The 15,081-nt window shown below is 40.5% G+C and overlaps 1 protein-coding gene across 5 annotated transcripts in view; it reads right to left on the minus strand.

Annotated features, from left to right (window-relative positions):
• magi2a (membrane associated guanylate kinase, WW and PDZ domain containing 2a) overlaps positions 1 to 15,081 on the minus strand; it is a 201,089-nt gene that overhangs the window by 43,670 nt on the left and 142,338 nt on the right. For all 5 annotated transcript variants that reach the window (XM_034133627.1, XM_034133625.1, XM_034133624.1 and 2 more), the window contains exon 7: positions 933 to 990. In XM_034133627.1, the coding sequence (XP_033989518.1) occupies positions 933 to 990 (58 nt within the window). The remainder of the gene's footprint in view (positions 1 to 932; positions 991 to 15,081) is intronic.

Raw genomic sequence — 15,081 nt, forward strand, 5'->3', positions numbered from 1 at the left:
CCATAAAAACACATATCTCTTCCTCAAAAACATATACATATCTCTCAAACTATCTCTCACACACATATCTCTCTCTCACACACATATATCTCTCTCACACACATCTCTCTCTCACACATATCTCTCTCTCTCACACACATATCTCTCTCTCTCACACACATCTCTCTCTCTCACACACATATCTCTCTCTCTCTCTCACACACACATCTCTCTCTCTCTTTCCCTTTCTCTTTATCTCTTTCTCCACTCCTTATCTTTTAATGAACACCCCAGAATCACTGTGCTAATTACAAAACAGCTTGACTATATTTGAACATACTTACATAATTTCAAGGTCTGGCAACTTCTTTCATGATATTTACATGGAGCCAAAGTGAGACAATGAGAAGTTTTCCAGGGGGAGAGTGCAGTATATGAGGCAGTGAGTAGACAAGTGTCTTTCCGGAGGTTTTTCTTAAGCAAAGTCGAGCCAAATGACTCCCCCTGACTGTCTAAAAATAGATCCCGGTCCCTACTCCGCCCGGGAGTAGAGAGCACCCAGCCAAAGAAATGACACCTCAGCACAGGGAGGGGACATGCATTTCAATAGAGAGGACTGCAGCAGTGAACACACACACAAGAATATGGATGAGCATACATGCAGGATGTTTAAATAGAGACATTAATCTCTGTTTATGAGCTAATCTACAGATATAGATGCAGTGCGTGTCTCAGACAGAAAGATAACACAGAATTATGGATAAGCACACGCGGACAGACAAACTTCCTCCTGCAAACAAACTGTGATCCGTCAGGAGGCAGACAGCGAGGGAGCGGCTGCTTCCTGGCTGCAGCGCCTGTCTGCTCCTAATAAATAGGATTAATACAGCACCACCGGGCAGCATTGAAAATCAAAAGCAAGCCATTACATATTAAAGATGTACCCGACTTACTCCACATAGTAGCTGCCGTAAATGGGGTCATCGATTTTCTCCCAGCCGTACGGAAGCTCTGTAAAAAAGAAAACAACAACATTAATGAAGGGCTTGTTTATGCAATGAACTTGCAACAGAATATTGATCTTGCATGAAAAACATCTTTGTGGCAGGATAAGTCTACAGCGTCAGTTTAATTACCAAGAATTTGATGGTGTGATAACATGCTAACTGGAGGGATTGCTTTTCTGTCGAAGTGGGCCGTATGATCAGGCTTGTGAGTATTCTGAAATCTTATCTTGTATAAAAATTGCATGGCGACAAGACAAGATATAAAAAAGTGTTTTCTCAGCAGCTTGTCACATTGATTGATTTAAAGAGGACTCTTTTAACACTGCTCATAAAATGCATCCCCTTCCAATAGAAACTTGCAAAAATAACACCAAGTATTGAGATCTTGTGGCTGAATTTACATCAGTAAAATATTTATGGCCTGCATCTCTTCCATGCTGTAAATATTGTGTTTTTGATGTGAGAAAGTTGCATATTAAGAGCTAAAACTAGAGCAAGCACAAACACTAAGGCTACCAGATAGCAACTGGTACTCTTTTGTATCAGTGTTTCACAGTTTGACACTGAATACTACAAGACCGTCCATTACTGACCAATGACAAACAGATTAAACATTAAATATCATGGCAATCCAGCTGTCGAGACATTTTACTCGCAAATGTCAACCTGTTGGTGGGACCAGAAGAAAAGTCAGAGGGTCACCAAATTCATTAAGATTCATCCTCTGGGAACCATGAATGTCTGTAGGAAATGTCATGGCAATCCGTTCAATGGTTGTAATATTTCAGTCTGGACCAATGGACCATTGTTTTCATCAATAGAGTCAATCCACACGCATGGGTAGAACGTGCTAAGATGTAGCTTAAAGTTTGCCAAAAGTAACTTTACAAAAGCCCTGTATGACTGCAAAGGGGTAGATATATCTGCCCTCTCAGCCTCTTTTTATTTGTGGGCTGTACTGCAAGAACATGCTGCCTTTGTTCTCAATGATCAAAGCTCTTCCTCACACCTCTGACAGCTATCACTCACACTGGACATGATTTTTAAAGTTTCTCTCTCCTCTATCCTTTGCCCATAGCTCACTGACAAATTGCAGCTCTTCACAACATGTCTGATAAGGAGTCTCCCTGTTTGCTTTCCAGGCTATGAGCAATTAGCATTTAAAGCATATTCCCAAATGCACAAAGTGTTTTAGCATAATAGCATGATCATTCAAAACTAAGTTGGTTACATAGTGTGAGAAACCAAAGTAGTATCCAAGCTGAATCTGGCACTGGAGCTTGGGGACAGTGTGTTCCATTGCAGCTCGGCTTTAAAGTCATACCAACTTTGATTTGTGACAAAGTGAAGTTAATCAGGATGAGAACGAAGATAGGAGCCGGGAAAATGTGTCCAAATCAGAAAGGGAAGCAACCAGAGAGCGCTAAAGCTCCTCGAGGCTGGAGAAACACACACAGACAGGCATACAAACATACAAAATACTGTATGGTCATCGCAAAAATGGATTATAACTGCTTGGCCTGGTTAACATACTCAAGGGATCGCTGTGCATCCATCACATGCAAAGCGGAAATATCAAAACAATGCTCGTGCACGTGCCATATGCTCCTCTGAACCCCTGCCCCCCATCCCCTCAAAACAAATGATTAAACTTTCAGTAGGAATGGCTATTTTTTGCCAGCACACTCACTAAAATGCATAACACACACATGGTTGAAAGTGATATAACAGAGTGGTGCTGCGAGCAGGTTGACAGCCCCTGGGAATACCTCCTGTGAACACTGCAACGTTCCTTAGCCCCATCTCCTCTCATTAAATATGAAAGAGAGTGTTTCATGTTCTCACCTTTACTGGGCAACACACACAAATGCACACACACGTTACTTACTTCAACACTCTATCCTTTTTGCATATGCACACCCACAGACACACACACACAAGTGCAGGAGATCAAAGGGCTGTCATGTATTTTAGGAGTCTTCCTATGAAAAGCTTTTCCATTAAAATGTCCACATGTGGAGCTGCAGGAAGACAGAAGTGGCTCTACAGACCAAGCAGCACACAGACCTTTTCAGACATGAAACTAAAAATTAGAACACCAAAATGTCAATTATAAATGTTTAATACCTGTATAATTGCCTTGTTGCTTCTTTTGGACCATCTTTAGTGATGTCACTGTGGTCCAGAATCTCAGCAAATAAAGGAAAGGTTCAACATTTGGGCAAATGGGGCATGAGAAGATTGATACCCCAATGTCTGTTTGTTTTAGTATGGATTTAAACGCAGGAGGTGATTAGCTTAGCTTCGCTTAGTTTATCTTAGCGATGAGATTAGCTACTAAAACAGCTAGCCTGGCTCTCTTTTGAGTTAGTTAGAATACATATAATATGCTTAAATATGGTGTTCATTTGTCAGGATAAAGGGTTATTTCATATCTATGGGAGAGCCCAGAAAGCAGGTTTATTTAGCTTCTTGTCTTTCTGTTAAGCTAAGCTAATCGCACCATGCCTCTAGCTAAATACTTCTAGCAAGAATATCTAACTTTTTATGTTAACGTGGCCACAGTAATTGTTTAAATGGACTATTAGGGGGTCATATTAATTTCTAAAACATAAAGTAGCCCAAGAAGAGTTCTTAAGGACTGATGCAGTTAATTACAAACTATTATCTTGCTAGTTTTAGCATTAGCATTATTAGCAACATTGCTCACCTTGGATAGCAAGTAGCAGTAAAACCAATGAGTGTATTTACCTAAAACAATAGGTGCATTTTGGTAGTTATGAATTCAACTTTTTATCCATGAGAGAATGAATGTGCTACATGTTATTTCCAAAGCCAATACCGCTTGCTTCAACAGATGTATTAATAAGCCTGCTCATGGACGCCTTGACTCTTTTCTACTGATACTGTTTTTCGATGTTTACAATTTAAACAAATACAATATCCTGTAATTGTAACTTGCGGCAACAGGGGCCACACACACACACACACACACACACACACACACACACACACACACACACACACACACACACACACACACACACACACACACACACACACACACACACACACACACACACACACACACACACACACACACACACACACACACACACACACACACACACACACACACACACACACACACACACACACACACACACACACACACACACACACACACACACACACACACACACACACACACCACACACACACACACACACACACACACACACACACACACACACACACACACACACACACACACACACACACACACACACACACACACACACACACACACACACACACACACACACACACACACACACACGAGAGACAGAGTGCCCATTTGTCGGGCAAAACACGTTTCAGGACTGAAACTCAAATTGAAGGCATGGCTAAATTGGGACAAGGAGAGAGTCAGAGTGTGTGTGTGTGTGTGTGTGTGTGTGTGTGTGTGTGTGTGCCATATAAAGCCTGCACTGCTTATCACTGCTTCGAGCCCCGAAGCGAGTGGAAACATGTTTGCAATCTCTAGTCATGCCACAACCTCCATCCTGCAGTCACAGGTGGAGGGCCACTTACTGCCAGCAGGAGGCATCCTGGCATCTTCCCCACATTCACTCTCCCTCAGTGCCACTCAATAATACCTCCTTTTCAACTCATTTCCCCTATTTCTTCTCTGTTTCCATCTTATTCCTTCATCTCATCTCACATAACAAGCCTGTTTGAAGTTTCATGCTCAAAAGCGGGTGCATTTCATATTCTGCTTTTTCTAATTTGGTCTGGGGAGCAGGTTGGATATCCACACAGCCCACAGACACTGAGGGATTTACATATGTCTGTTTCCTTTTTTCATTCGTTCTTTTCATCCATCTTTTGAGGAGGAAACCAATTGAACTGAATGATTTTCAATGCCTCAAGCATTTTACCGGTGTAAAAAAAAGGAAAGTCCTTTCTTGGTGAACACTGCATTGTGCTTGGCTTCATTTCTCATGTCACCTTTGCATGCAGTACACATTGCAACAGTGAGTTTACTCAGAAAACCTCCAGCCTGATGAATGGAAGTTTCTACTGGTCAATACGGGCACAAAATCCATGGGTGATGTTTAGGAACACTGGTTTAAGAACAAACAATAGACAGCACTCTGCATGGAAATAGTAGTATAGTATTAGACTTCTGAACACATAAATGGAGTTAGTATGCTGTTATAGTGAGCAGTGGTTTAGTCCCTTCTACTGCAGAGCCCTTTTTTCTACTATAATTCATCCTCAATTATATAAACCTCAAACTAATGTCTCTTAAAAGCAACCACAGACAAAGAGCCGGACCAGCCGCAACAATTTTGACCTGACCACCACAAATTCAACTCATCTAGAATTGTTTGCACCTCATTTCATGGTAATCCACCCAATAGAGAGATATTTCATGCCCGAAAATATCTCAATGATTCTGATCAAGGTTTATATGCTGTACGGCTTATTCTCTTTCTCAAGGACAGCATTGTTTTTGCAAGACAAGGCCTGCATGTAACTTAATAATGCCATTTCATCTTCATTATTATCGTCACATTTGATCTTGTTAGTTTGGAGCTGTTATAGATAAAGTTAAGTAAGATAAAGCCAGCAGACCTAATAGGTGTACAGTAATAGGGTATTACATTTTGTGTTTCTGTAGCAGGGACACGACCTGCTGCCCGCCTGAACATTAATACACTCAGACCACCTGTGAATTCAATTCCCACCATGTTCATAGTGATATATTGTGGTGTTTGGAGAAAAAATGAAGCCATTTATTTTAGGATTATCCAGGGTTGCAGGTCCACCGTGAAAATCTGCACACAATGTACCAGTGGAAACCCCAACTAGCCTTCTTATGGCTTTAACACCCTTACTGTATTTAGAGTACACAAAACAAAGTGCTTGATGATCCTTATCAATATTACTTTGCTTTTAGGAAACATATACAGGGCTAAAATGACAGTGTGACTCAGACCTGATATTTACAGAGGATCTAGGTGCTGATGAACAGAACTGAATATTTCCTCGATCAATACAGGAACTTTTCTCCTGTTGGTTAGCCGTTATCTCTGTCTACTCTGTCACAATCAAAAGCACAATCAACAAAGTTGTAAAAAGTCGCTATGTGCTTTGTGGGAGGCTAACCGGACCTGTCAGATGTAATATCTTCTGATCCTGGCTAAGCTTGTTGATCGGTAAACATGACTTGACCTGCAGCACGGGCGAATTCGCTTCTTTTGTTTTACTGGAGGGGGTCGGGTGAAGAATAAAAGGTATTTTAAAGGACAGAGGCTAGACCAGGAGGGTACGATAACCCTGCATGAACACAAGCATGGTGAGGCGATACACATTCCTGCAGATTCACACTATTGTACTGATCCACAGGTGGCGATGATGTGCCAAAAAACACAGCAATAGACTTTAAGAATCAGTTGATTGACCTGATAAGTGATATTTAAAAGGAATTGCTCCTGTACAAGAGGCAGGTAATATAATGCATTATAGACTGTGCTACTAAAATATGTAATGGTTTTATGAGGAAGAAAATGCATTCAACATATCAAACCTCAACAATACATACGTTAAAACAAATTGGTTAAACTGAATGTAAACAGAAAGTTAATTTGTTTTCAAGGAAACTCTGAAACCACTTTTTAATCTCTCATATAAAAAAATATATCAGTTAAGTCAATATTCATCACCTAATATGGTGACACAAAGGTGATTAAGCCTATGGCCAAATGATAAATGTCCATTTTCTCTATACAAGCGGCATCAATGTGTGGATCACAGGTGACTCCGAGTGAAATGTATTTTGGAGATGATAACTTTAAGGTCCATTTACACTACCATAGTGATCTTGCGGTTATTTGTGCCACTTAGATATTGGTCATGATCTGCATTTAACTGTAGGATATGTTTTTGATTGATATCACACTATGAATGTCTTTGGAGTTGTATCATCACAATGTTTTTAAAACAAACGCAATACAAAAAAATGATACCATGGAAGTACATCGACGGTAAATACATGGTATTATTTTAGCTATTTGTATTTATGCTGCGTCAGAGTTTTATTACTTGATGCTTACATTTCTCAGATTTTTGACACAAGGTGTAATCGATCTCCAAGCTTTAAATTATCGATAGATGTGTCTAGGATCTTAGATTGATGTGTCTAGGATCTTAGATTGATGACCAAAGATTTCCTCACAATTCACCACTGTCAACTTTCACCTGGGATGGGACAGCTATTAATCTCACAGAGGCCATTACTTAAGAGTCAACAATCTACTTAGACACAGACAGGCATACATTTAGTATATGCCAAACCTCACATATTTATCTATACGGCCTGTGCAATGAAGCTACTGCATATGCTCACTCATGCTCAGTATGTGGACATGTTTTTGGAATTACATAATCAACATGCTCAGGATATTGAGATATTCACATAGCTGAGTATGTGTGAGGCTGGAAGGAACAGATTTACACACTGACATATAAATATTCTCATAAGTGCATTTTGTTTTCCACTGGCAAAAAGGCTCTCAGTTCGTTGTTTAGAAAATGATTTAAAAAGCCAATAGATCTCCACTGTGACAAACAAAGTCAACAAATCAGTTATTTTTCTCACTTCCTGTTTTCCTATTGTGTTTTCTGCTGCATTTCAATAGCTACAGTTTTTCTTCTAACAGTTGTTTTCTTGCTAAATGCACCTGCGCTCTGGAGAATTCATGTCCTTACTTCAACTCCGCTGCACAGTCCCACTGGTCTCAGAGAGCAGACAATAGTTAAGCTGCAGAATCAAAACTGAATTCACAGGCTTGTAGCTTATCAGGACATTGCAGGGACAGAAGGAGACGTTCTGAACTGTGACCTGGCACTTATTCTCTGCTCCTCCTCTTCTTCTTCTTCCAAAGTTCTGCTTCTATTTGGCGAGCTCTATGTGACAAAAAAAATAAAACGTACAGCTGCACACATACTTTCTCCTGTTCCACTTTCCATCGGAAATATTGCTCTACTAAACCCTGTCCCCGTCCCTGTGGGGCCACAAGTGGAGCACAGCGTCTCTGTGAGACCATTTTGTGAGGTGTTAGAAATTATGTAAAGTGGATTGTTTTATAAAAGCTTCCTGGATGCTGTTGGTTTCATAAAACGTATTATTAAGATTGATTTTATTCAACTCATGTCTAACTCAATTAGCCTAAAACGAATATAAATATGTGAAAATGATATACGAGTAAAATGTCCGACCAGTGGTGTAAAAAGCAATTACAGAATTCTGTTAGCTTTAAATTGCTTAATTTCAATTTGTCTTAAATACTGATTTGAATGCTAATTTGAGCATAATTATGTTTTCAAAATGTTAAATTGCTTCAGATTAGGCAGATGGGGATGGAAAAGAAGTAGGAAATGATGGATGAAATCTACTATCACACAGTTTATGCTACTTAAGTAATTGTATCACAGTTTTAATGAATATTTAATAGTTCGTTAACAGAAAACTCCTTTTTGTCAATTACTTTTTTTCCCAAGTAATTAGTTTGACCAACAATTCAAGGTTTTTAGCAATGTTCAACTTTAGTATTTTCATTTACATTTTGAGTGTTCACACTGTTGATTGGACACGTTTGAACGCCTCCATGTGCTCTGGGAGTTTTCAATTACCTGCCTTTGATAGGAATTGGGAAACGTTTTCTGGACATTTAATTTAGAAATGAAACCGGAGTTAGCACCGTGCGGTAATGAAACACTCCAGGATTGTAGTATTTGAAAGATGCTTAGATCATTATATAACTATATGATATACAGTAGGGGCCACTGGGGATGCTTTAAGACACATTTTTCAAAATCATATGTAAATTAAACAAGGCTCAACAATTTCCCAAAACTGTTAATATCGCATTGGTCTGGGACTATTTTCAGCTGCGGATTAATACATGTTAGGTGCTCTAGTGAGTATTTCTGGCAGCAGGACAGTGTGTTTGGGATCCACTTTAAATAAACCTCTGTGCCTTAATTATGTTCACATATTAAATGTCACCCGGTTCATTGGGGTAGTGTTTCAAACTTTTGCACAACAATGGTCGTTGTCGGACAGACTAATAAGCTACAGGATTTTGGCTGTAAGTGAGACAAGGGTCTTGAGTTATTCTAAGCTATTTTTAGGGCTTGAAGGGAACTTCAGGGCGTTTTTAGGGGTTTAATCAATGCCAGGAGAGGGACAAATACATTGCAGCAGATATACACATCGCACACTGACAGTGAATTCAGCATTCACACGTCACACACACCTGCCACACACTCATTTGACACTCCTTCCAATCTTCAAGCCTCAGGCATGCTCTGCTGGGGATGTTCTCAAAATATACCCATCAATCATTTTGCAGACAGCTCCCCACCCCCCCCTCCCATCTCCCCCTCCTGCTGCAGGAGTCTCAAGGTGAAGGAGGGCGCTGCGTCTCCCCTCTGTAATCACTCACCTGTAGGACTGCACACACCGTGAAAAGTGTGGACTCACTATCAGTGTTCCCTGAAAAAACTTCCTGCATGCCATAAAAATCACAACATCTATCTCCTACTGATCCGGCTGAAAGGACAAGTGAGTGAACAGAAGAGATGACGTTTCTCAGGATAGAGGAACTACTGCAACGTAGCTTCGACATGGACTTAAGGGATGGAATATCGAAGAAAACAAAAACACACACTATTGGAGCCATTAACAGCCATTTGATTTATGACTGAAATATCTGACAGATATATTTGAGTTATAGCGTTGTTTATGAAATATTATTTTACGAACTGTTAAGATACTTATGTGATCTAGTATACTTGTGTTTTGATACAGACACTATTTGTAAAATGAACAAAGACACTTGTGAGTTTTTTGAGTTGGATGTCGAAAGGCCTACAGTTTTCCAACCACATTATTAGACACATTATTTCATAGTAAATCATATCATGTGGCAAGTAATTAGCGCATTATTTTTGTCACCTTAATTTTGACGATTGCCTGATCACAATAGCGATATTTGGATTTTGGATATTTCATTGTTTTTTCTGGAAAGTCAAACCGAGTTTATTGTTAAATAAATCATAATTTTCAAGCGGAATTAAACAGTATTTCTGTGTGTGCTTTTTCATAATGTGTCGGACACCGTCACCATGTGGCTTCAGAAGGTTTAAAACCCAGGATTAGCCACTTCACACACATATGTGAAGGTGAAAAGCCTCGGTGTCATTCTGGACGGCTCCCTCTCATTCGCACCGCACATTAAAAACATCACCCGCACTGCCTTCTTCCATCTTCGGAACATCTCCAGACTCCGCTCATCTCTGTCCCAACCCAGCACTGAAATCCTGGTCCACTCATTCGTCACATCCCGGATTGATTACTGCAATGCACTTCTGACTGGCCTTCCCATCAAACTCCTCAATAGACTGCAAACAATCCAGAACTCTGCTGCCCGGATCATGACCCGCACCAACTCATCCGACCACATCACCCCCATTCTCACTCAGCTACACTGGCTTCCTGTACGCTACCGTATTGACTACAAATCTTCTACTCATTTATAAAGCTCTCCATAACCTTGCCCCCATCTACATCACCGACCTCCTTCAGGAGTACACCCCCTCCCGCACCCTCCGCTCTTCGTCCGTAGGACTTCTCACCGTCCCAAGCTCTCGCCTCAAAACCATGGGTGCTCGAGCTTTCAGCTGCTCGGCTCCCAGAATCTGGAACTCCCTGCCACTACATATCCGACAGTCTGATTCCATAACAACATTCAACACCCAACTCAAAACCCACCTGTTCAAACTGGCATTTTCTTTATAAACTGTACCCTGTGTCCTTTTGTAGTCCATTTCCTGTTGTTTGTCTCGTCTTACCCCGGCTGATATTTCACTAAATCCACTGTTTTAATTGTTCCCTACTGTATATTGCCCCTATGCCCTGTAAGGTGTCCTTGGGTGCTATGAAAGGCGCCCCCCAAATAAAATGTATTATTATTATTATTATTATATATACAGGACAGGTTCTTTAACCACAGACGTAAGATAGAAAAATGAGTAAGACACAAGCCCCACCATATTCCCCCTGGAGAGAGCATGATAGTGTAATGTTAGTCTGTGAGAGACGAGAATAACTTAGCCTTTTCCCTGTGAAGCTCCTCACATAATCAAAATGTAATTACATGTCTGGTTTATGCTCTCTATTTTCACAGGAGCAGAGTCTGCTGGGAAACGGAAGAAAGAGAAAGAATTGTAAAACAATTAAAATCCTTCAGCATCATTAAAGTCACTATGTGTCTACGTTCATTCATATACTGTATACGGTGTTTTCTGGGAAGCACGCGCTAATGGAACATACTGAAATAGTGATGAAAAACGCAGTTATGGTTTTGTCTGTTTTTATTTAACTTATCAGGGGGATTCTCACTTTCTGATATGGCACACCTGAGGTGGAAAACGGGCTGAAAAAGTTAAGACTACAGAGGAAACGCTGGGCATGCTTGGTTTACTTTTTTACCAGCCAACAAATATTTGGCAGGACAGAAAATCAAAAGACTTGGGATATAAAAGCAAACAGCGAGGTTCTGCAAAGAGCCTGATCTATTTCTATTTGTCTATTCAAACAAAAGGAGGAAGAGACAGGAGGATAGGAGTGAGGGGGGGAGGAACATGGATATGGAAGAAGAGCGTGGAGGTGGGAGAGACGAAGGCAGAAATAGAGAGAGGAATATGGAGGTTATGTAACTACAAGACGTCTGTGTCAAACCATCGCTCCTTTGAAGACGCAGGAATGAGCGTGCTGAACCCAACACGCATTTCTCCGCATATTTTGACACAATCTGGTTGTATGTGTTGCAACCCGCTTTCAACATGAGAGGGAACACGTTGTCTTTACCAGCCGTGAACACATATAGTCAAGTTCTGCATTTAAGGATAAGCTTTGAGGTTCATGACATGCTACTTTAAATCCACTATATGTCATTATAAAGACATTACAATATTGTTCCTTTCACTACAGTTACCAAGTGTTTAGCAGGTTAAGAAATAGTATGTGTCTTATATAAGATGCACAGGTATATATCAACAGTTTATAAGGTATTTGAATTGAACTCTATATCGACTAACTCCTCACCGAGTTTTCACGAGAAAAATACAAAACTTATTAAATGATTATTACTCCTAATTTTCAGTGTTTTCATTTCATTGTGAAAACAAATCAACAATAATTTTGACAATCAAGTACATTTGAAAGTCATTTGTTAGGAGAATTTGCCCCAAAATCCAAGGTTTTTAGCCTTGTTCACCTATAATGTTTGAAGCTTTCCTTTGTTATGAGGGCAAAAATGTAATGTTTACGTTTTTGGACTGTTGATTGGTAACATTTAAAAGTCTTCATGTGTGCCCTGGGGGATCAAAATGAGCAGCTTTTTTATACATTTTTGGGAAAATCGAAAACACTTTTGGTTGACCTCTAAACAAAAGTAGTTTAGAGAGTATGAATAAAGTACATTTCGCTGATATTACTAAGTAACGACCTGAATACTTCTTCCACATCTGGTCTTTACTGTGCACCTGTGTGCGTTCACCTCCATAATCAAAGTCCCATTTAATACTCTTGCTCTCCTCCTCTTCCTCCTCCTCTGAGCCTGTTGTCCCGTCACAGCTCACAGATTCCACCCTGCAATCCTGTTAGCGCTTATCAGAGCATGGCGTGAGTCCAAGCACGGACTCGCACGTCTACCTTTTCCACCAATCAATACCACATTTACAGAGGCAGCTTTTCTCGCACTAACTGAGCTCAGCACTCAGGGGTAGCTGCTGTACTGTGGAAGTTTGGAGGGAACAACACCTCTCACATGGCTGCGCACACAACAACCTTTAAAATGGAAATACAATTTCAGTGCCGACCGTCAAGAAGGAGGTTAACACATAACAACTGAGTTAACACAGAGGACAACACACTAAAAGATAGGTATACTATACTCAGTTATCACTTCAAACCTCCAGAATGTATGGGAAAAGAAGACATCTTTCAAAACATAGTTAAAGGATAACCAACCGAACCATTGTTAAGAGTCATAATCATAGCAATGCTAAATATGATTTGTGTTTATAAAAAAAGGCATAACCAAAACAGAACAAATTGTTATTATTATCCTTCAACACCGCTCAATGATTTTATGTTTCGACATCTACCCCATCTGACATAGATTGTGAAGAAAATTATCTAAATCATAAGCATCGATTGTCCCAGTGGCTTTGGTTTCCCAAAGTAACAAGCAATAGCAACTATTACATCTGATGAAATAAAGGGAATATGTGTCCATTCACTTAAAGACCTGCAGACACTAATGGCGCGTTTCCACTACACGGCCTCGCTCGGTATGGCTAGGCCTCGTTAGGACTGGCTCACTTTATGGCGCATTTCCATTACAGTTTAGGAACTGGGCTAGTATCTATAGTAACGCAGTGTAGGCGGAGCCGTGACGTCATCTTCAATGAGAACCCCAGAAAAACAACACAGCCGTTAGCTGTTAGCACTCAGAGCTCACAGCTCCTCATATATGTTCAGAAACTAGACAAAAGTTAAACAAGTACAAACCACAGACTGCCTGTGTCATGGTGAATACAGTCGCTGCTTTATTTATGTCTGTATAGGCCGTTGTTGTGAGTGTGGACGGTCGGAGCATATACTGCGTTAGCTTAGCCGATCTCCATTCAGAAAACACGCATTTTAAAAGGTTTTTCCCCTGCCGTCTGTCTGCAGACTTGACAAAGCATTAATTCATGCTTTTTACTAACCGGTATCAGTATGTTGTTACTTCGGCATCATTTTGAAACATGTATTACAATTAAATCACGGTCAAATATGTCCATCTTGTTGTAGTTGTAGCCCCCTTGCCAGCGATTCTCTCTCTAGTTTAGCATACTCAGCCCGACTCAGCCTCGTTGTCTCTGGCCCTGGACCCACGATTTTATGAGGCCAGAAAAACTGTGAATTAGGACCCGCCGGCCGGTACTAGGCCAAGTGGAAACGCAACCAAAGACGGGCCGCTGACGTCACAGCCCTCTTAAACCGTGCTCCGCGCTGTAGTGGAAACGCGCCATAAAGCTCTTCTTTTCAGCTGGGACTAAATGGATCAGTCGCCCAACCAGATCAATAGCAGTCCTCACAAATATCAGCACATCTCCTTTTGTGGAGTGTCTTTGGTGAATAAACAGGATTGGATGGGCTCGAGATAAAAGCGAAATGAAATTTCTAATAATTCCTCAAAGGAGTTTCTGTCTTTGTTTGTGTCATTTCAGCTTCGAGGTCTCTCCTTTTATGTCCAAATATTGAGAGTAAACAGAGAGATTCAGCGATTACACAGGAGGTACTTTAAATGAAATGCGAGATTGGGAAGGTAAGTTGTTTGGAGGGATAAAACGGGCAATGTGTCAACAGGAAGCAGTCCTTGTGTTTAATGCCACCAAAAGCAGTGCAAATGTTTCCAGAGCAGGCAGGTCCTATGTCTCCTTCACTCAGTTACATCTCACTGCAGTCAAATAGTTTCTGCAAACACCTCCTAACATTTGATGTATCCTCAATTCTGCTCCAGGTAGGAAACGTGTACAGGAATTCAAATTGGGATTCAGGTATTATCCACGCTGAGAGAGTAGTTACTGTAGGCACAGCGGTGATTTGAGCTAAATACTAATGTCATTGTGCTAACAGGCTCACAATGCTAATGTGCTAAAGTTAGGAAGCTATAGGACCATAATCACTATCTTAGTTGGGCCAGTTAGCATGCCAACATTAGCTATTTAGCTCCAAAAACAAACTACAGCTTAGACTGACAGAAAAATCTTTGGAATTGAACAAATTCAAATGTGCAACAAATGGTGCAAAACAGATGCAAAGGTTTCAACAAGGTTATTACATTTATCTTGTTAAGAAAATGAATGTGTGTTCTGAACTTCTCGGCAATTCATCCAAAAGTTAGCGAAACATTTTAGTTAAAAGCACACATGTCAAAATGGTGGCACTAACAAAAAACTCATAGGATAA

The sequence above is a fragment of the Trematomus bernacchii genome, unplaced genomic scaffold (assembly GCF_902827165.1).
Source record: "Trematomus bernacchii unplaced genomic scaffold, fTreBer1.1, whole genome shotgun sequence".
NCBI classification, from domain to species: Eukaryota; Metazoa; Chordata; class Actinopteri; order Perciformes; family Nototheniidae; genus Trematomus; species Trematomus bernacchii.